General features: G+C 44.3%; 1 protein-coding gene across 3 annotated transcripts; it reads left to right on the forward strand.

The window, feature by feature from the left end:
- The first annotated feature begins 8,025 nt into the window (after positions 1 to 8,025).
- On the forward strand, positions 8,026 to 14,051 carry LOC139174407 (interferon-inducible GTPase 5-like). Of its 3 annotated transcripts, none has more exons than XM_070764745.1 (2): positions 8,026 to 8,481; positions 12,587 to 14,051. In XM_070764745.1, the coding sequence occupies exon 2, from the start codon at positions 12,600 to 12,602 to the stop codon at positions 13,821 to 13,823; it is 1,224 nt and encodes a 407-aa protein (XP_070620846.1). In that variant the 5' UTR covers positions 8,026 to 8,481; positions 12,587 to 12,599; the 3' UTR covers positions 13,824 to 14,051. The 3 variants fall into 3 exon arrangements, with proteins under 3 accessions (XP_070620846.1, XP_070620845.1, XP_070620847.1); XM_070764744.1 differs by having other exon boundaries at positions 8,028 to 8,517; XM_070764746.1 differs by having other exon boundaries at positions 8,303 to 8,491.
- The last annotated feature ends 7,766 nt before the right edge of the window (positions 14,052 to 21,817 follow it).

Genomic DNA, 21,817 nt, shown 5'->3' on the forward strand with positions numbered 1-21,817 from the left:
GGCTAAAAGATGCAGTCAAAATCCTGGAATCCTGGTTGGAAAAACCAGAAGCAGGTTAGAGGGAACCAAGTTCTCCTAACTCTCAGGAAATTTCTCCTTAGTTCTAAATTGCTTCTCTCCTTATTTAGTGTCCACCCATTACATCTTGTTCTACCCTCAGGCGCTTTGGAAAATAGGTTGACTCCTTCTTTGTGGCAGCCCCTGAGATATTGGAACACTGCTATCATGTCTCCCCTGGTCCTTCTTTTCATTCAACTAGCTATGCCCAGTTCCTGCAACCGTTCTTCATGTTTTAGCCTCCAGTCCCCTCTTGCTAAGAGGAAGCTATGTATATTTCTTTAAAGTCAGATGTTAGTTGGTTTGCCTTAAAAAAAAACCACCAGCTGTGAAGACTTTCAAGCAACTGCAAAAGGTCTAGCTTGCAGCTTTTTCCAAGTAAGGTTCTTATGAGTGGGAAACCTGTTTTTAAAAAAGATGTTGTGTTACCCAAGATAAGATATGGGGGGGAAGGGAAAAAAAGGTGCGCGGAGTGACAACCCCACCCAGTTCAGCCTTCCAGGGACGACACTGTCATGTCTCCCCTAGTCCTTCTTTTCATTAAAGTAGCCATGTCCAGTTCCTCTGCAAATGCTCTTCATATGTTTTAGCCTCCAGTCCCCTAATCATCTTTGTGGCTCTTCTCTGCACTTTTTCTAGAGTCTCAACATCCTTTGTGCATCGTGGCAACCAAAACTGAATGCAGTATTCCAAGTGTGGCCTTACCAAGGCCTTATAAAGTGGTACTTAATGTTTTATGTGATCTTGATTCTCTCCCTCTGTTAATGCAGCCTAGAACTGTGGTGGCTTTTTTGGCAGCCGCTGCACACGGCTGGCTCATATTTAAATGGTTGTCCACTAGGACTCCAAGATTCATCTCACATTTACTATTGCTGAGCAATATGCCACATATAGTTGGTCTTCTCCGGGTCCCGTCGACTAAACAATGTCGTCTGGCGGGACCCAGGGGAAGAGCCTTCTCTGTGGCGGCCCCGACCCTCTGGCATCAGCTCCCTCCAGAGATTACAACCGCCCCTACCCTCCTTGCCTTTTGTAAACTTCTTAAAACCCACCTCTGTCGTCAAGCGAGGGGGAACTGAGACATCTCCCCCTGCCTATGTAGTTTTAGTGCATGATATGACTGTATGTATGTTTTTTTATTGGGGTTCTTTGCTTTTAGATTTTTAAATGTACAAGTGTCATTTTAGATTTTGAATTATTAGATTTGTCAATGTATATTGTTTTTGTCACTGCTGTGAGCCGCGGAGAGGGGCGGCATAGAAATCTAATAAATAATAATAATAATAATAATAATAATAATAATAATAATAATAATAATGTACCTGTGTGTTTTGTTTTTCTTGCCTAACTGTAGAACTTACTTTTTTCACCACTGAATTTCATAATTAAATCATTTAAACATGATTTAAATTAAATATATTTAATTCAAATCAATTAAATTAAATATAATTATCTATTGAATTATATTTCTATGCCGCCCAATTCCCTAGGGACTCAGGGACCTAGGGAATTAAACAAGGATCAAAAACAAAGCATAAAAAACCCTACAAAAACATTTCAATTTAAAATCATTTCAATTGCGGTTTATCTGTGCAAAATTTGGGTGGGTGGGTGATCCCAGATTTGTTGCCCACCCCCCATTCTACACTACTGACATCATTCACACCGCTAAAAAAAGGGAGCAGCCGAAACTGGCAGCTGTTCTTCGGAAAAGCCGGCCATCTGAGGCCCCAATTTGGCACAGGAGTCTCTCTCTTTCACAAAAGGCTCCAAAGTGGCGTCCTGAAGCAAGGTCCCGTTGACCACAAGTAACATTTTGGGCCCGCTGGTTGTGATTTTACTCAAAGCTTGCTCGCGGGTTTAAGCATATAAAACCGACATAGCACAGAGCATCTCAAAGACGCTGGCGGTTTTGAAAATGCCCCTGTGGAGATCAATGTCCTCGATTAACCCCTCTCGACCTTTTCAGCCCGTGGAAGCTGATCTCGGCTGGGAAAACCCGACACGTCCCTGGACAGATTCCCTCCCTTGTTCTTTCAACAGCGGCAAAAACTTTCTGGAATATCACACAGTTGTCATCACTGGGTCGAGGGCAGGTGGAAGGCAGAACAAGTAAGAATTCATATAGTCCTCATTTAAGGACCACAATTGGGGCTGGCAACTCCTCTCATCAAGTAACACAGTTGCTAAGCAAGAGATCAACCTCCCCCTGGCAGAATTATGTCCTCACTTAATGATAGAAACATAGAAGACTGACGGCAGAAAAAGACCTCATGGTCCATCTAGTCTGCCCTTATACTATTTCCTGTATTTTATCTTACAATGGATATATGTTTATCCCAGGCATGTTTAAATTCATTTACTGTGGATTTACCAAACATGTCTGCTGGAAGTTTGTTCCAAGGATCTACTACTCTTTCAGTGAAATAATATTTTCTCACGTTGCTTTTGATCTTTCCCCCAACTAACTTCAGATTGTGCCCCCTTGTTCTTGTGTTCACTTTCCTATTAAAAACACTTCCCTCCTGAACCTTATTTAACCCTTTAACATATTTAAATGTTTCGATCATGCCCCCCCTTTCCCTTCTGTCCTCCAGACTATACAGATTGAGTTCATTAAGTCTTTCCTGATAGGTTTTATGCTTAAGACCTTCCACCATTCTTGTAGCCCGTCTTTGGACCCGTTCAATTTTGTCAATATCTTTTTGTAGGCGAGGTCTCCAGAACTGAACACAGTATTCCAAATGTGGTCTCACCAGCGCTCTATATAAGGGGATCACAATCTCCCTCTTACTGCTTGTTATACCTCTAGCTATGCAGCCAAGCATCCTACTTGCTTTTCCTACTGCCCGACCACACTGCTTATAATAATAAATTTATTGTCATTGTCAAAACAACGAATTGTCATTGGCAACGAAAGTCGTGTGACACCCAGAGACCAGTCCCACCGTACATAAAATCAGAATAGGTAAATTTAAAAATAGAATACAAAATAGAATAAAAAATAGAATAAAATGTCCCACCCACTACAAATTCCCCACCCTGAACCACTCAACCATCTACATCAGTGTTTCCCAACCTTGGGAACTTGAAGGTATTTGGACTTCAATTCCCAGAATTCCCCAGCCAGCGAATGCTGATCTACATGACAACTAAGTAATATTGTCCAAGAGTTCACTGATATTGACCCTTTATTGTTCACTGCGAGTATAGCTCTGGGATAAAAGCTATTCAGGAAACGTGTGGTCCGAGTTCTAGTTGTTCTGTATCTTCTGCCAGAAGGCAACAGTTCAAAGAGATTGTAAGCAGGATGAGAAGAGTCTTTGAGAATGGTGTGCACCTTCCTAGAACAGCGAGATGTGAAGACGGCATCCAGGGTGGGTAGCTGGAGCCCAACGATGTTCTGGGCAGTTTTAATAATTCTCTGTAGAGCTTTTTTGTTCGTTACAGAGCTGCTCCCCTACCAAGCTAGAATGCCGTATGTCAAGACACTCTCAATGGCGCTGCGATAGTAGGACAACAGTAGATGCTGAGATAAATTTATCTTCCTGAGCATTCTCAGGAAGTACAGCCTCTTTTGTGCCTTCTTCACAAGCATATTAACATTCATAGTCCATGAGAGGTCTTCTGAGATATAATGCCCAGAAATTTGAAACTACCAACCCTCTCCACCTCCTCGCCATTTAGAATAGAATTTTTTTATTGGACACACAAGGAATTTTTGATTGGACACACAAGGAATTTGTCTTGGTGCATATGCTCTCAGCGTACATAAAATAAAATATACATTTGTCAAGAATCATGTGGTACAACACTTAATGATTGTCACAGGGGTCAAATAAGCAATGAAGAAGCAATATTAATAAAAATCTTAGGATATAAGCAACAAGTTACAGTCATACAGTCAACATGGGAGGAAATGGGTGAAAGGAATGATGAGAAATACTAGTAGAATAGAAGTGCAGATTTAGTAGAAAGTCTGACAGTGTTGAGGGAATTATTTGTTTAGTAGAGTGATGGCGTTCGGAAAAAAACTGTTCTTGTGTCGAGTTGTCTTGTTGTGCAGTGCTCTGTAGCGACGTTTTGAGGGTAGGAGTTGAAACAGTTTGTGTTCTGGATGTGAGGGGTCAGTAAATATTTTCCTGCCCTCTTTTTTACTCGTGCATTATACAGGTCCTCAATGGAAGGCAGGTTGGCAGCCATTGTTTTTTCTGCAGTTCTGATTCTCCTCTGAAGTCTGTGTCGGTCCTGTTGGGTTGCAGCACCAAACCAGACAGTTATAGAGGTGCAGATGACAGACTCAATGATTCCTCTGTAGAGGATTTATGTGCAATGGTGAGTATAATTCTTTCTTCCTCCTATAGTCAATTATCAGTTCTTTAGATTTTTTTGGTGTTAAGTGTAAGATTTCCATTTGTGGTTGTTTATTGAGACAATGATGTGGGACAGTGATGGCAAATCTATGGCCATAATTATCTCCAGCCTACATTTTTGGGCTCCAGCCAGTCTTTCTTTCAGCCCAACCCATCGCACGGGGTGATTGTGGGGAAAATAGGAATTCCAGACACAATTCAAAATGTTGGTTATGATCTATAAAACCCTACATGGCATCGGACTAGAGTACTCACGCGGCCGCCTCCTGCCGTATCTCAGTGACTGGTCAGGTCCCACGGAGTCGGCCTTCTCCAGGTCCCGCTAAGTCGACAATGTCACTTGGTGGGGCCTAGGGGAATAATAATAATAATTAATAATGATTTATTAGACTTGTATGCCGCCCCTCTCCGAAGACTCGGAGCGGCTCACAACAAAATACAAAGCACAAATCTAATATTAAAAAACATTATAAAAACAGTCATACCATCCAAACAAACCATACATAAAATAAAACAGCTAAGGGTCAATTAGGTCCCCCAAGCCTGGCGGCTTAGGTGGGTTTTCAGTAGTTTGCGAAAGGCAAGGAGGGTGGGGGTAGTCCTGATCTCCTGAGGGAAGTGATTCCAGAGGGCCGGGTTCACCACAGAGAAGGCTCTTCCCCTGGGGGCCCGCCAGACGACATTGTTTAGTCGATGGGATCCAGAGAAGGCCAACTCTGTGGGACCTAATCGGTCGCTGGGATTCGTGCGGCAGAAGGCGGTCCCAAAGGTATTCTGGTCCGATGCCATGTAGGGCTTTATAGATCATAACCAACACTTTGAATTGTGACTGGAGCCTTCTCTGTGGGGGCCCCGGACCTCTGGAATCAGCTGCCCCCAGAGATCTGTGCTGCGCTCACCCTCCTCGCCGTAACAAGCTGAAGACTGTTCTATGCCGCCAGACTTGCAGCCATTAGATTCTAGCCCCCTGACCGATGAATGTTATGTATGGTTCTGGTCTGAGTGGGAATGCTTGACTTTTTAATAATTGGGGATTTTAGTTTAATTGGATTTAGGACATTGTATTATCTTGTTTTCTTTTATATGCTGTAAGCCACCACAAGTCCTCGGAGAGGGTCAGCCCATAAAACTAATACATAAATAAATAAGTAGCAGTTTTATGTTTGCCACCTTGATTTTAAAAAATAAAAATAAAAAGGCAGGATAAAAATAAACATTCGTCTGAGTCTTACACAATCAAGTTCTGAAGCTATAAATACCCCCTCGCCCCCTCTAAAAATCGCTGTTAAAACTGCAATAGGAATTTTGCAGTTCTTTAGCGTGGGAAGTTTTCTGAATGATAAAGTTCAATAAAACCTGCTAAACTAAACTATATGCCCCCACCCCTGTAAGTCTTGGGTGGTGCTTTGAATAATAATAATAATAATAATTTAAAATAATAATAATAATAAATAATAAATAATAATAATAATAATAATAATAATAATAATAATAATAATGATAATGATAATAATAATTTATTAGATTTGTATGCCGCCCTTCTCCGAGAACTTGGAGTGGCTCACAACAGCAATACAATATACAAATCCAATGTTAAAAGCAAAAGCAGTTTTCAAACCCTTAATTAAAAACAATCATACAACCCGAACAAACCCATATTGCAATTATTACAGAGTCCATCCTGCGTTGCCCTCCGTTTTAAAACAGTTCTGCCAGTCGATTTTCGAATCCTGGTGACTATATGGACAACCAGTTTGGAACAATTTAAAGGCACAAACCCCGTTGCATGCTTACTTCGGAATAACTCCTCGCTTTTGCATCGATGTGAATTGCACGCGCCGTAGAACAGGGGTCTCCAACCTTGTCAAGACTGATTTATTAATTTAATTTATGATTGATTGATTGAATTTATATGCCGCCCAACTCCAGGACTCTTATGAACCTCAACTCCCAGAATTCCTCAGCAAAGCAAACCTAAGCTGGCTGAGGAATTCTGGGAGTTGAAGTCCACAAGCCTTAAATTTGACAAGGTTGGAGACCGCTAGAGCTGCTAGCCTAGAATCAGTCGCTAGGAGCAACTAAGCCGTTTTGATCTGTCACTCTCCGCAGGCCAGCCAATAGGAGCGCGAGACTGCGTCCCCCGCCTCCCAACGCACATTTCCGAGTTTGTACGCGTCAGGAGAGGCTGCTCGCCCCGCCCCTTCGTTGTTACGTGAGTTGCTTTGTAGCGCAAGCCTGGTAACCATAGAGATAGAGAGGGGCGGCCGCAGGCCTGGGCCTACCTTCTTCAATCTGGCGCCCTCCGAGTTCATTGAGTTTATAATAAACAGATGTTGTGTTAATTCCGAAAATAAGATTGCACCCTCGTCTTCGCCTCCTCCCGTCCCGAGGCCAGCCAAGTTGCGGGGTTCAAAACACGGAGGAACGGTGTTCAGAATAGCACTTTTCACGTGCAAAATCAAACAAGCCGCATTCCCACGAAACTTGAACTTGGGTTTCACTGATTTCTGGCTTGCTAGGGTGCGGGTGTGTGTGTGTGTGGGGGGCTTTGGTTACCTTGCAATCCAGGAGATTCACCCGAGCATGGCTAACACGCATTCGTCGGCTTCGGCATCACGTGTGCACCCGGTTAATAATCCGCTCCCGCGTCTGAAGAAGAGTTCGTCCCTCGTGTTCGAAAAGGACCTTGACATCTAATTTAATTTAATTTAAATTTATTTAACTTCTAAGCCGCCCAATTCCCAGTGGACTCTGGGCGGCGTACAGTCATAGGCAATATAAAACAATAAATTTATCATCATCATCATCATCATCATCATCATCATCATCATCATCATCATCATCATCATCATCTATTAGATTTGCAAAGGGAACACTCAAAGAACACATCCTAGATCTGAATGAATGAAATATTCTCACTGAAAACTTCGTTCTGTACAAAGTTGAATGTGCACAACAGCAGGTGAACTTGATTATCAATCAGTGTTGCTTCCTAAGTGGACAGTTGGATTTCACAGAAGTTTGATTTACTTGAAGTTATATTGTGCTGTTTAAGGCTTCCCTTTATTTTTTTGAGCAGTGTACAGTATACACTGTAGCATTAACTAACACAAGAAATATAAACCAATAGAAAGGACTGACAACACACCCAATGTTTTTATGTTTTGTTTATGTATGTTTATAATAAAGTATTTTTTGTTAAAAAAAGAATAAGCAAATTCTTTTGCGGGGAGAATCTCCATAGACAGTTATAAAAATCACAGATTTTTGCAGATTCTCCATAGAATTTTATTTTTTTTTGGTGGGGGAATCTTCCAAGAGAATTAAAATAAGCAGGGGTTTTTTTTGCCAGCAACCTTGGAAGCCAGTGCGGCGTTTGCAATATTTTCTGTCTTAGTGCCTGGATCCTTTAAAAGCAGGGCTCTCCCCAACCTTGGCCCCTTTAAGACTAGTGGACTTCATCTCCCAGAATTCCTCAGCTCAGCTTTGCTTTGCCGACTCACCTTTGCTGGCTGAGGAATTCTGGGAGTTGAAGTCCACAAGTCTTGAAGTAATAGAGACCCCTGCTTTAAAAGCGCACATCGCCTTTGCAAAAGAGCGTCCCAAATCGAATAAAATGAACATTTCGCAGCGTTTCCAACGGGTCTGCAACCTGTGTATATATATACACACACACGGAAGGATGGATGAAGAGCCTGCCTAGTTTTAACATCCCAACCTGACTCCCTTTAGGATGCCGCGCAAGGTTGCTCCTCAGAAAGCAACTCCCCCCCCCCGTTTTCGGCTGGGCAGCGGCTCCGCCTTTTAGAGGATCAAGTTTCCCTTTCGTTTCCCTTCCATCCAAGCGAAAGGCCGCCCACCTCCAAGCTTCGTTTCACGGGGGAGAATAAATCCAGAAAGAGAAGCCTGGTCCATTCGGATTCCTGGGGACCGAGGAGCTCCCCGAAGGATCGCGCGCATCTCCTATAAGTCACCGGCTCCGGCAAGACCGAAGCCGGTCGGAAGGATCCTTTGTCGAGGTGGTCGGTGGGCTCAGGTCCTCTCCTGCAAGGTGCGTGCGAGTAAGTCGGAGACGAGTCGCCCACAGGTAGCCCTCCGTTTAACGACCGTTCGTTTAATGACCGCTCAGAATGACCAGTGGCCCGGTCAAAAGGGGGACTCGCGTGGGCGCTCACAGAGTTTGCTTGTTTTCTTGCGGGCTTTTCATTACTGTATACAGTATATAGCATTGTTTCCCAACCTTGGCAACTTGAAGATATCTGGACTTCAACTCCCAGAATTCCCCAGCCAGAATTCTGGGAGTTGAAGTCCAAATGTCTTCAAGTTGCCACGGTTGGGAAACACTGGTACCCTGTTTCCCCGAAAATAAAAGTGTCTTATATTAATTTTTGCTCCCAAAGGTGTGCTATGTCTTATTTTCAGGGGATGTCTTATTATTTTTTCAATGAAGAATTCACATTTATTGCTGAACAACAAAAAAAGAGCATTTATTATTATATACTGTACAGTAGTTGTCATCACAAACCAGCATAACCAGAAAAACTGTGAATCCTATCAAGAATTTCTGACTACTACCATACCATTATGTCCATGTACAACAATTATACTTTCTTCAAATATATGTTATATATGTTCTGTTCGGGAATGCTGCAAAACGAAACATCTCCTATGTCTTACTTTTGGGGTATGCCTTATATTAGGCAATTCTACTAAACCTCTCCTATGTCTTACTTTCGGGGGTGACTTATTTTCGGGGAAACAGGGTATATAGAAATAGAATACAGTGGTACCGCTACTTAAGAACTTAATTCGTTCGGTGACCAGGTTCTTAAGTAGAAACGTTTGTAAGTAGAAGCAATTTTTCCCATGGGAATCAATGTAAAAGCTAATAATGCGTGCAAACCCATTAGGAAAGAAATAAAAGCTCGGAATTTGGGTGGGAGGAGGAGGAGGAAGAAGAGAAGGAGGACAGAGCAAAGGGAGCATTTCTTTTCTCTGGACACTGGCAGAGGTTTATTCCCTCTCCAAGCGCCCAGAGAAAGGAAAATGCTTTGTTCTCTCTGGACTGCCACTCTGGACTTGTGGCGAGTTTTCATGGTTGTGAACCCTATCCCCACAACCATGTGATCACATGTGATCAAACTTTGGACGCTTGGCAACGGGCGTGCATTTTACAATGTTGACAGTATCTTGGAGACCTTGGAATGACATTTGCAGTCTTCTTAAAGAGCTTGTGACGAGCCAACTTAAAGGTGGAGGGGGGAAGCTAGATCCACTTGCCGACCATGTAATACATTGAACAACTAGAGCAATTTGCTTAAAAAACAGTGTGGCAAAAAACCCTTGCAAAATGACTTGTTGAGTGGCGGTTTTGCTTAGCGGTGGAAATTTTAGGCTCGACTGTGTTCCCATTTTGAATAGAACAGAATTCTTTATTGGCCAAGTGTGATTGTAGACACAAGGGATTTGTCTTTGGTGCATATGCTCTCAGTGTACATAAAAGAAAAAGATAAAAGAAAAAAGATTTGTCAAGAATCATGAGGTACAACACTTAATGATTGTCATCAGGGTCAAATAAGCAATGAAGAAACGATCAATATCGTTGGGATTGGCGTTTTTATTATTTATTTATTTATTTATTTATTTATTTATTTATTTATTTATTGGATTTGTATGCTGCCCCTCTCCGTAGACTCGGGGCGGCTAACAACAATAATAAAAACAGCATGTAAATCCAATACTAAAACAACTAAAAAACCCCTTATTTTAAAACCAATCATACCTATAAACAAACATACCATGCATAAATTGTGAAGGTCTAGGGGGAAAGAGTATCTCAGTTCCCCCATGCCTGACGGCAGAGGTGGGTTTTAAGGAGCTTACGAAAGGCGAGGAGGGTAGGGGCAATTCTAATCTCCGGGGGGAGTTGGTTCCAGAGGACCGGGGCCGCCACAGAGAAGGCTCTTCCCCTGGGCCATGCCAAACGACATTGTTTAGTTGACGGGACCTAACTGGTCGCTGGGATTCGTGCAGCAGAAGGCGGTCCCTGAGATAATCTGGTCCGGTGCCATGGAGGGCTTTATAGGTCATAACCAACACTTTGAATTGTGACCGGAAACTGATCGGCAACCAATGCAGACTGCAGAGTGTTGGTGTTATATGGGCATTTTTGGGAAACCCCATGATTGTTCTCGCAGCTGCATTCTGCATGATCTGAAGTTTCCGAACACTTTTCAAAGGTAGCCCCATGTAGAGAGCATTACAGTAGTCGAGCCTCGAGGTGATGAGGGCATGAGTGACTGTGAGCAGTGACCCCCAGTCCAAATAGGGCCGCAACTGGCGCACCAGGCAAACCTGGGCGAACGCCCCCCTCGCCACAGCTGAAAGATGTTTCTCTAATGTGAGCTGTGGATCGAGGAGGACGCCCAAGTTGTGGACCCTCTCTGAAGGGGGCAATGACTCCCCCCCCAGGGTGATGGACGGACAGATAGAATTGTCCTTGGGAGGCAAGACCCACAGCCACTCCGTCTTATCAGGGTTGAGTTTGAGTCTGTTGACACCCATCCAGACCCCAACAGCCTCCAGGCACCAGCACATCACTTCCACTGCTTCGCTGACTGTGTGCCGGTGCTCTGTGGTTTGGATGGTTCTTTCAGTGTGGGAAAAAAAAGTAGCTCAACCGCTTCCTTCTCTCGTTGCTTTTTTTAGGGGGACCATGGGTGTGTCCTGCGAACGGGACTGCGGGTTCTAAATTAAGTGGCCGTAGGTGGAAAATGCCTGAAGGTTTAAGTGCTGGTGGCATTTGAACAAAAGCAGCAGTCGCTCTGAGAAAAAGTCGGCAGAAATTGGCAGGCCTGGAAAAAAGGAAAAAAAAAAGTTTTGTGAACAGAAAAAATGAACTTTGACGCAACCTTTGGATCGACATTAGGATCAAATATAGGGTTGTGTTAGGAAGAGATTTTGTTTTTATTTTTTAAAATAATCTTTATTAAGTATTTACATAAAAAAATAACCATAAAAGACAAAACAAGATACAACATACAAAACATAATAGAAACATAGAAACATAGAAGACTGACGGCAGAAAAAGACCTCATGGTCCATCTAGTCTGCCCTTATACTATTTCCTGTGTTTTATCTTAGGATGGATCTATGTTTATCCCAGGCATGTTTAAATTCAGTTACTGTGGATTTACCAACCACGTCTGCTGGAAGTTTGTTCCAAGGATCTACTACTCTTTCAGTAAAATAATATTTTCTCACGTTGCTTTTGATCAATCCCCCAACTAACTTCAGATTGTGTCCCCTTGTTCTTGTGTTCACTTTCCTATTAAAAACACTTCCCTCCTGGACCTTATTTAACCCTTTAACATATTTAAATGTTTTGATCCTGTCCCCCCTTCTGTCCTCCAGACTATACAGATTGAGTTCATGAAGTCTTTCCTGATACGTTTTATGCTTGAGACCTTCCACCATTCTTGTAGCCCGTCTTTGGACCTGTTCAATTTTGTCCATATCTTTTTGTAGAGACTAGATCAGGGGTCTCCAATCTTGGCAACTTTAAGATTTGTGGACTTCAATTCCCAGAGTTCCTCAGCCAGCTTTGCTGGCTGAGGCACTCTGGGAATTGAAGTCCACAAATCTTATAGCTGCCAAGATTGGAGACCCCTGGACTAGATGGACCATGAGGTCTTTTTCTGCCGTCAGTCTTCTATGTTTCTATGTTTCTATTAATAGATAATGTATATTTTGGCATGCCTGTGTGTAATATGTATGTACATATATGGCATATATACATAGAATTAAAGAGTATATTTTGCATGTTCAGTAATAGTAACTAGGGAAATTGTATCTCTTTGAGGCGAGGAGAGGCCAGGCACCCTAACCCAAACCCTTGATTTGAGCGACGTCAAGATGACCATCTTTAAGCCAGTCACATGACCTTTAAGCCACCCCCAGTCACATGATCGTCAAGCCACTCCCACCTGGTCACATGGTTGGCAAGCCACACCCACAAAATAAGCCCACAGTGTGGTAGTAAAATTTTTTTGCAGCCCTTCACTGCTATAGGGTTATAAAAACGGAGGGCTTTGTTTTTTAATGCCTTGTATAGAAAAAAAACTTAATTCCCCTATTTTCTTCTTCTACTCTTTCAGCTGAGCTTCCACCATGGACATCCAGGAGGTGGACCTCAGAGAGATGGTTTCGGTCATCCAATCGAAAGTCATTCTGGAGGTGTCCACTCAAGTCCAGTCACTCCTGGATTCTCTAGAAACCACCACGCTGGACATCGCCGTGACCGGCGAAAGTGGGGCCGGCAAGTCTACCTTCATCAACGCCGTGTTGGGCATCGGTGACGACGACTTCCGCGCAGCCAAAACCGGTGTGGTCGAGACTACCGCTTCAGCCATATCTTACCGTCACCCTCACCTGCCCCGCGTTCGGCTTTGGGACCTGCCAGGCATCGGGAGCCCTTCCTTCCAAGCCCAAAAATACCTGCAGCAGGTGAGGTTGGAGAGATACGACTTCTTCATCATCGTAACATCCGAGCGTTTCCGGGAGAATCACACTGAGTTGGCTCGGGCTGTTTCCGCCATGGGCAAACGCTTCTACTTCGTCCGTTCCAAGGTAGACCAGGACCTGCGGGCGACCCAACGACGGAGACCTACCTTGTTCCAGGAAGCTCAAGTGCTGCAGGAAATAGAGTCAGACTGCACCCGTCAGCTGAAGAAGGAAGGCCTGGAGAACCCCAAGGTCTTCTTGATCTCCAGCTTCCATTTGCATCGGTTCGACTTCCACCGCTTGCAGGAGACTCTGGCGGAAGAGTTGGCGGGTCACAAGAGACACACCCTGCTGCTTTCATTTCCCTCCGTCACCGCCGCAGCGGTGCAGAAGAAGAAGAATTCGTTGCGGCGCCACATCTGGAAGAAGGCCCTACTGGCGTGTATCATTGCAGCTCTGCCCGGCCATCCGCTTCACCTCAACGTCCCCATGCTCATGAGGGCTCTCCAGGCCTACCAGCAACATTTTGGCTTGGACGATGCTTCTTTGGAGACTTTGGCCGCCACGGTCTCCAAGCCCCCTTGCGAGTTAAAAACCCAAGTGCGTTCGACTTTCGCGAGACATCTTTCGGCAGATGCTGTGCAGGCGGTTTTAAGGCAAGCGGCAGTCTGCCGGGAGGCAACTGCCATGGCTCTGAAGACCCAATTGCCTGTTTTCAACAACTTGGTAGCCGGCGCCGTCTCCTTCCTGGCTGCCTATTATTTGCTGCACACGGCTCTGGATAGCTTTGCAGAAGATGCACAGAGGGTCTTGGAAAGAGCTTACAGCTTGGAGACAACAGAGGCCCAGGGCTCCTTTGGCTATCTATCCCCGGGCTTCCTCTGTGAATGAAGACCATCAAGAACACCATCCAAAATTGCTTGAAGATGGACAAATGTGTGTGTGTGGGTGTTTCCCTTCTCTTTTCTGTATCAGTGTTGCTTCTTGTTTGGTCAAACTGACCAGGAGAACCTAGCCACGGTTGCTGTCTGCCAATCATATGAAGAGAACCCCTTTCCACCACTCACAAAGGTTATTGGGATAAGTCTTTTCTTAAAAAATAAAAGTTTTTCACATCCATATATGTTCCGTCGGGCTCTCTGGTAGACTCCTCCCAAAAACTCACAGGTACAAATTTCAGACACACACACGTTTGAAAATTCAAAACAATGTTCTTTATAATGAAAAGTCACTTAAACCAAGCCCTCTTTTGGTATAGCAAAGAGCACTGGTCTCCAAACCAATTGGTAATTTGTACAAGTCCCTTATCAGTTCAGTGATACTTAGCTTGCAGCTGTCAGGCAATTCACAGTCCTTCTTCTTTCACAAAGTGAAACACACTTTGCTCTGGTTGAGTTTCAAAGTGGGGAAAAATCAGCACACAAAGGTCAAAGTCAGTAAAGCAGTCACGAAACACAACGATCAGATAATCCTTCACAATGGCCAAACCCACAGGCTGCTATTTATAGCAGCCTCACTAATGACCACAGCCCCACCCAACCACAGGTGGCCTCATTTTCTTTGATAATAATCTCTCAGTTGTTGTTGCCTATGCATCGCTCTCCGCCTGCGTGGCTGTATCATTAACTCTTGTTCTGAATCCAAGGAGGAGCTAGATAATTGATCTCCTTCTGAGCTGTCTGCCACACTCTCCTCCTCCCTGTCACTCATGTCTTCTTGGTCAGAGGAGCCTTCATCATCAGATTCCACCGGGGGCAAAACAGGCCTGCAGCATGTGGATGTCTCCCCCACATCCACAGTCCTTGGGGCAGGAGCTGGGCCAGAGCTAACCACAACAGATATATATATACCTTATTTGGTTAATTCTTAACAAAATGCACAGTTATATGTTTCTAACCGTATATTATTATTATTATTATTATTATTATTATTATTATTATTATTATTATTATTATTATCATTATCATTATCATTATCATTATCATCAACAATACAACACAGCAAATGAGATCACCATGCTGGATTTCGTATTTCATCACCAGTCGCTTCCCAAGCACCTAGGACTGCGTGATGTAGCGGTGAATTATGGGTGCCGATCCCAGTAAAGTGACCTTTTGCAGTTGACAGGTGGAGATTTTGTCCATTCGGATGGTTTTCAAATGTCCACAGAGATCCTTTGGTACTGCGCCCAGTGTGCCGAGGACCACTGGGGCCACTTTCACTGGCCTATGCATGATCTGAAGTTTCCGAACACTTTTCAAAGGTAGCCCCATGTAGAGAGCATTGCAGTAGTCAAACCTCGAGATGATTAGGGCATGAGCGACTGTGAGCAGTGACTCCCTGTCCATATAGGGCCGCAACTGATACACCAGGTGAACCAGTGCGAACCAGTGCCACAGCCGAAAGATGATATTCCAATGTCAGCTGTGGATCGAGGAGGACACCCAAGTTGCGGACCCTCTCCGAGGGGGGCAATATTCCCTCCTCCCCAGGGTAATGGACGGACAGATGGAATTGTCCTTGGGAGGCAAAACCCACAGCCACTCCGTCTTGTTGGGGTTGAGTTTGAGCTTGTTGACAGCCATCCAGACTCCAACAGCCTCCAGGCACCGGCACATCACTTCCACTGCTTCGCTGACTGGACATGGGGTGGAGATATATAATTAGGTATCATCAGCATACTGATGATACCTCACCCCATGCCCTTGGATGATCTCACCCAGCAGTTTCATGTAGATATTAAATAGCAGGGGGGAGAGGACTCACCCCTGAGGCACCCCACAAGGGAGAGACCAAGAGGTCGACTCTGACCCCCCACTAACACTGACTGACCGACCAGAGAGGTAGAAGGAGATTAGATTAGATTAGATTTATTGGATTTATATGCCGCCCGTCTCCGCAGACTCGGGGCGGCTCACAACAATGGCAAAAACAGTACGTAGTAACAAATCTAATATTTAGCAATCTAAATTACAGTTTTAGATTAAAAAGTCCATAAAAGCAACTCCAATACTGTAAAAAAACCAAGCACACAATCAATCATACACCAAAACTACATGGGCAAGGGGCGGCTCACAACAGTAATAGAAAACAATATATAATACAAATCTAATAATTAAAACTAAAAACCCATAATTTAAAAAACAAGCACACAACATACCATACATAAACAGTATAGGCCTGGGGAAGTTATCTCTGTTCCCCCATGCCTGATGGCAGAGGTGGGTTTTAAGGAGTTTACGAAAGGCAAGGCGGGTGGGGGCAGTTCTAATCTCTGGGAGCTGGTTCCAGAGGGTCAGAGCCACCACAGAGAAGGCTCTTCCCCTGGGTCCCGCCAGACGACATTGTTTAGTTGACGGGACCCGGAGAAGACCCACTCTGTGGGACCTAATCGGTCGCTGGGATTCGTGCGGCAGAAGGCGGTCCCGGAGATATTCTGGTCCGGTGCCATGAAGGGCTTTATAGGTCATAACCAACACTTTGAATTGTGACCGGAAACTGATCGGCAACCAATGCAGACTGCGGAGTGTTGGAGTAACATGGGCATGATTGCTCTCACTGCTCTCACAGCTGCATTCTGCACAATCTGGATTCTGCCTCCCACTCCCAACCCCTCCAGCCGGTGCAGAAGGGTAAATATAAATGAATACAGTAGTCCCTCACCTATCGCTGGTGTTACGTTCCAGACCTGGCCGTGATAGGTGAAATCCGCGATGGGGAATTTATCGACTGATAGTACTTATTTAAGTATTTATATTGTAATTGTTCGGTAAGTTTTCATTGTTTTAAGTGTTTATAAACCCTTCCCACACAGTATTTATTTTAGATACAGTATTTAAATACAGTACAGTGACCCCCCCGGGTATTGCGATCCCGATCATTGCGAAACGGCTATATGGCGATTTTTCAACCCGGAAGTACAAACACCATCTGCGCATGTGTGCCCTTTTTTCTATGGCCACGCATGCGTAGATGGCGCTGGGCAGATCAGCTGCTGGGCGGCTTCCCTGGGTCTTCCCCCTCTTGCTGGCGGGAGGGCGAGAAGCCCCCCCCAGCACCCGCTCGCCCGCCGTTCGCCGCTCGCCCGCCCTTCGCCCGGCCACCCGCCGTTTGCTCGCTGCTCGCCCGGCCACCCGGGTTCGTTTGGCTTCGGGACTCAGTTGGGAAGCCACACGGCTGTTTTAAAACGTCGCCGCCGGCATGGGGGGCTTGCCAGCACCCCCCGGACCCCCAACCCGGGTTTGGGGGGCTGCTAGGAAGCCCCCCATGCCGGCGGCGATGTTTTAAAACAGCCGCGCGGCTTCCCAACTGAGTCCCGAAGCCAAACGCGGAAGTTCGCCTTTGACTTTGGGACTCAGTTGGGAAGCCGCGTGGCTGTTTTAAATCATCGCCGCCGGCATGGGGGGCTTGCCAGCACCCCCCGGACCCCCAACCCAGGTTTGGGGGGCTGCTAGGAAGCCCCCCATGCCGGCGGCGACGTTTTAAAACAGCCGCGCGGCTTCCCAACTGAGTCCCGAAGCCAAACGTCAAAGGCGAACTTCCGGAAGTTCGCTTCAGGACTCAGCTGGGAAGCGGCGCGAGCGAACGGCGTGGGCGGGCGAAGGGCGGGCGCACGGGCAGGCAGGCGGCGGACAAGCGGCGGGCACGGCAGCAGCGAGGAGTTTGCGTGGGCGGCGGGGAAACCCCAATCTTCGGCTCCTCGCTGCTGCTGCGGAAGTAAAAACACCATCTGCGCATGCGCAGATGGTGTTTTTACTTCCGCAGCGCTACTTCGCGAAAAACCGATCATTGCGAGGGGTCCTGGAACGGAACCCTCGCAATAATCGGGGGACCACTGTATTTACAATTTTAGATATTTTTTTTAAAAAAAACCTGCCGATCAAGTTCGGTGGGCTGTTTAAATTTGCCGATCGACTTCCTCAGAAACCCGCGATGAAGTGAAGCCGCAGTAGGTGAAGCGCGGTATAGCGAGGGACTACTGTATTCCAAAGCTTCCTGTAAAATTATATATTTTCCCCTAAGCTTTCACTAGATGGCAGACTAGATTTTCTGTTATTCTCCAGTGCAAAACATGGCATTATTCCAAGATGATTGTGGCACTCATTGGTCATTAGAGTCAAACCCAGGTTAAAACGGGATCTTCAAAAAGGCTTAAGAATTTTATTTCTAACAAAAAGGAAGTGATTAATTCAGGAGGTGCATTAAAAGGGCCTCGAATGATATTGAAATGCCGCTAATTGTCTTAACTTGGAAGAACCGCAGTGGAAAATGTTTAGGAATTCTGATTTTTGTTGAATTCACTGTCGGCGTATGGAGATGATCTAGTATTTATACTAGAACATCCTCTAAAGTCAAGAATAGAGATGACTAAACCAATTGGAGAATATGGAGAGGTGGCTAGACTAAAAACTAGGAAAGAAAAAACCATACAGTTAATTAAAAACATGACCGAAAGACAAAAAAAGGATTTAACTGAAAGTCTGCATATTCACATAACGAAAAAAAAATAGATATTTCAGGGTCCAACTTACAGCAAGGTGCAACACTTAAGGAAGATAACTAATCAATACTCAAAAGTCAAATTGAGAAAGATTTGGAAAAATGAAAAACTCTTCAACTATCATTGATAGGCAGGATTGCTCTAATAAAGATGAACATTTTACCATAGCTACTCTTTTTATTTGCAACAATACCTATAAAAATAAACAAAACTTTTTAAAAATGAATTGAATAAAATAAGATTGAAATTTATATGGCAAGGGAAAAGACTGAGAATAAACACGAAAAATTTATCTATCTATCTATCTATCTATCTATCTATCTATCTATCTATCTATCTATCTATCTATCTATCTATTCCCTCTCCGTAGACTCGGGGCGGCTCACAACAATACTAATAGAAAACAATATATAATACAAATTAATAATTAAAACTAAAAACCCATAATTTAAAAAACATGCACACAACATACCATACATAAACAGTATAGGCCTGGGGAAGTTATCTCAGTTCCCCCATGCCTGACGGAAGAGGTGGGTTTTAAGGAGTTTACGAAAGGCATGGAAGGTGGGGGCAGTTCTAATCTCAGGGGGGAGCTGGTTCCAGAGGGTCAGGGCCACCACAGAGAAGGCTCTTCCCCTGGGACCCGCCAAATGACATTGTTTAGTCAACGGGACCTGGAGAAGGCCAACTCTGTGGGACCTAATTGGTCACTGGGATTTGTGCGGCAGAAGGCGGTCCCGGAGATATTCCCGTTCGATGCCATGAAGGGCTTTATAGGTCAAAACCAACACTTTGAATTGTGATTGGAAATTGATCAGCAACCAATGCAGACTGCGGAGTGTTGGTGTAACATGGGCATATTTGGGAAAGCCCATGATTGCTCTCGCAGCTGCATTCTGCACGATCTGAAGTTTCCGAACACTTTTCAAAGGTAGCCCCATGTAGAGAGCGTTACAGTAGTCGAATCTCGAGGTGATGCTACAAGATGCGAGGATTAGGGGGGAGGGGGTTGGCCTTCCTAATTGGGAGTTGTCAGGGTTCCAAGTAACACCCCCAATGAAAGAAAACCCAGAGGCTTGAGTATCCTCAAAGTCCCATTTATTACACATTTATTGGCACATCGGGGAAAACCCGAGTCTGAAAGCTTCCCGCTTTTCCACGCCCAAAAGAAAGTCCAAGTCCTTTCCCCAGGACCTATATGTCAATTACATAGTTGAATCGATACACCGTTCCACCTGGAGATATCTCCCAGCCACACCTGTCCAGGTAAAGGCCAAATTGTCCTTAACTTTCAGAGAAAGGAATGTTGCTATGACATGAATGGGAAAACCATATCTGTTTAAGGAGGTGTACCTGAATGGCTTCTGAATCTGGCCTTCAAATTTCTCGGAAAATTGTCACCAAGCAGCAAGTTTCATTATTATTATTATTATTATTTATTATTATTATTATTATTATTATTATTATTATTATTATTATTAATTGGATTTGTATGCCGCCCCTCTCCGGAGACTCGGGGCGGCTAACAGCAATAATAAGACAGTGTATAACAATAATCCAATACTAAAAACAATTAAAAACCCATTATAATAAAAAACCAAACATACATACAGACATACCATGCATAAAATTGTAAAGGCCTAGGGGGAAAGACTATCTCAGTTCCCCCATGCCTGGCGGCAGAGGTGGGTTTTAAGTAGCTTACGAAAGGCAAGGAGGGTGGGGGCAATTCTAATCTCTGGGGGGAGTTGGTTCCAGAGGGCCGGGGCTGCCACAAAGAAGGCTCTTCCCCTGGGTCCCGCCAAGCGGCATTGTTTAGTTGACGGGACCCGGAGAAGACCCACTCTATGGGACCTAACTGGTCGCTGGGATTCGTGCAGCAGAAATTACAATACAACACTGGATATTTTAAAGAAGATATTGGATAATCATTTGTCTGGTGTAGGGTTTCATGTCCAAGCAGAGGCCTGGACTAGAAGACCTCCAAGGTCCCTTCCAACTTTGTTATTAAGACAGAATTCATCAAATGCATGACATGGAGCCCATACCACTAATATTCCATTCAAATCATTTGGAAATGAAATCAAATAAAGCAGGAAGAGGGAGATTGTGATCCCGCTATACAGAGCGCTAGTGAGACCACATTTGGAATACTGTGTTCAGTTCTGGAGTCTTCACCTACAAAAAAATATGGATCAAATTGAACAGGTCCAAAGACGGGCTACAAAAATGGTGGAAAGTCTTAAGAATAAAACGTATCAGGAAAGACTTCATGAACTCAATCTGTATAGTCTGGAGGACAGAAGGGAAAGGGGGGATATGATCAAAACATTTAAATACGTTAAAGGGTTAAATAAGGTTCAGGAGGGAAGTGGTTTTTTTAATAGGAAAGTGAACCCAAGAACAAGGGGGCACAATCTGAAGTTAGTTGGGGGAAAGCCGCCCCGAGTTTGCGGAGAGGGGCGGCATACAAATCCAATAAGTCAATCATATAAATCCAATAAATCAAAGATTAGAAGTAACGTGAGAAGATATTATTTGACTGAAAGAGTAGTAGATGCTTGGAACAAACTTCCAGCAGACCTCCACAGTAACTGAATTGAAACATGCCTGGGATAAACATATATCCATCGTAAGATAAAATACAGGAAATAGTATAAGGGCAGACTAGATGGACCAGGAGGTCTTTTTCTGCCGTCAATCTATGTTTTCTGTTTTCCAAATATACGAGGGTCACCCCGAAAGCAATGCATCACATTTTTTTTCTCAGCTTACAAATAATGGTACAAATGCGAAACTTTAGATATACAGTACATTATTTGAATTGTCAGGAGTGCGTGTGTCAATTTTGCGTTTCTTCAGACAGATAGCGTAGCTGCAGCAGTGTTTCGGAATGGCGTCTGTAAGCGATGTACGTTCCAAGCAATGTGTCGTCATTGAATTTCTCACTGCGGAGAAAGAAACTGTTGGAAACATTCACAAGTATTTGTGTACAGTTTATGGAGAATCTGCAGTCGACAGAAGTACGGTTAGTCGCAGAAGACATTTTGAGGATGACGAAAGAGGTGATTCGCACAGTGCAGAAATGGCTTCGTGACCAGAACAAGGAGTGGTACCGAAAGGGCCTATACGTCCTTGTGTTTCGCTGGAGGAAGGCCATAGAACGGGATGGAGATTACGTGGAAAAATAGAGAGTGTAGAAGAAACCTCATTCTTTCTTGTGTGTAAGTTTCACGGTGTTAAATAAATAATTGTTGAAGAAAAAAAATGTGGTGCATTACTTTCCGGGCGACCCTTGTAGTTTTGGACCTTCCTTCCTAATTCTTTCCAGAGTGGGGTCTACAGTTTTGCAGATGAATGCAAAATAAGTCAACATATTAAC

Source organism: Erythrolamprus reginae, chromosome 11 (genome assembly GCF_031021105.1).
Source record: "Erythrolamprus reginae isolate rEryReg1 chromosome 11, rEryReg1.hap1, whole genome shotgun sequence".
NCBI lineage: Eukaryota > Metazoa > Chordata > Lepidosauria > Squamata > Dipsadidae > Erythrolamprus > Erythrolamprus reginae.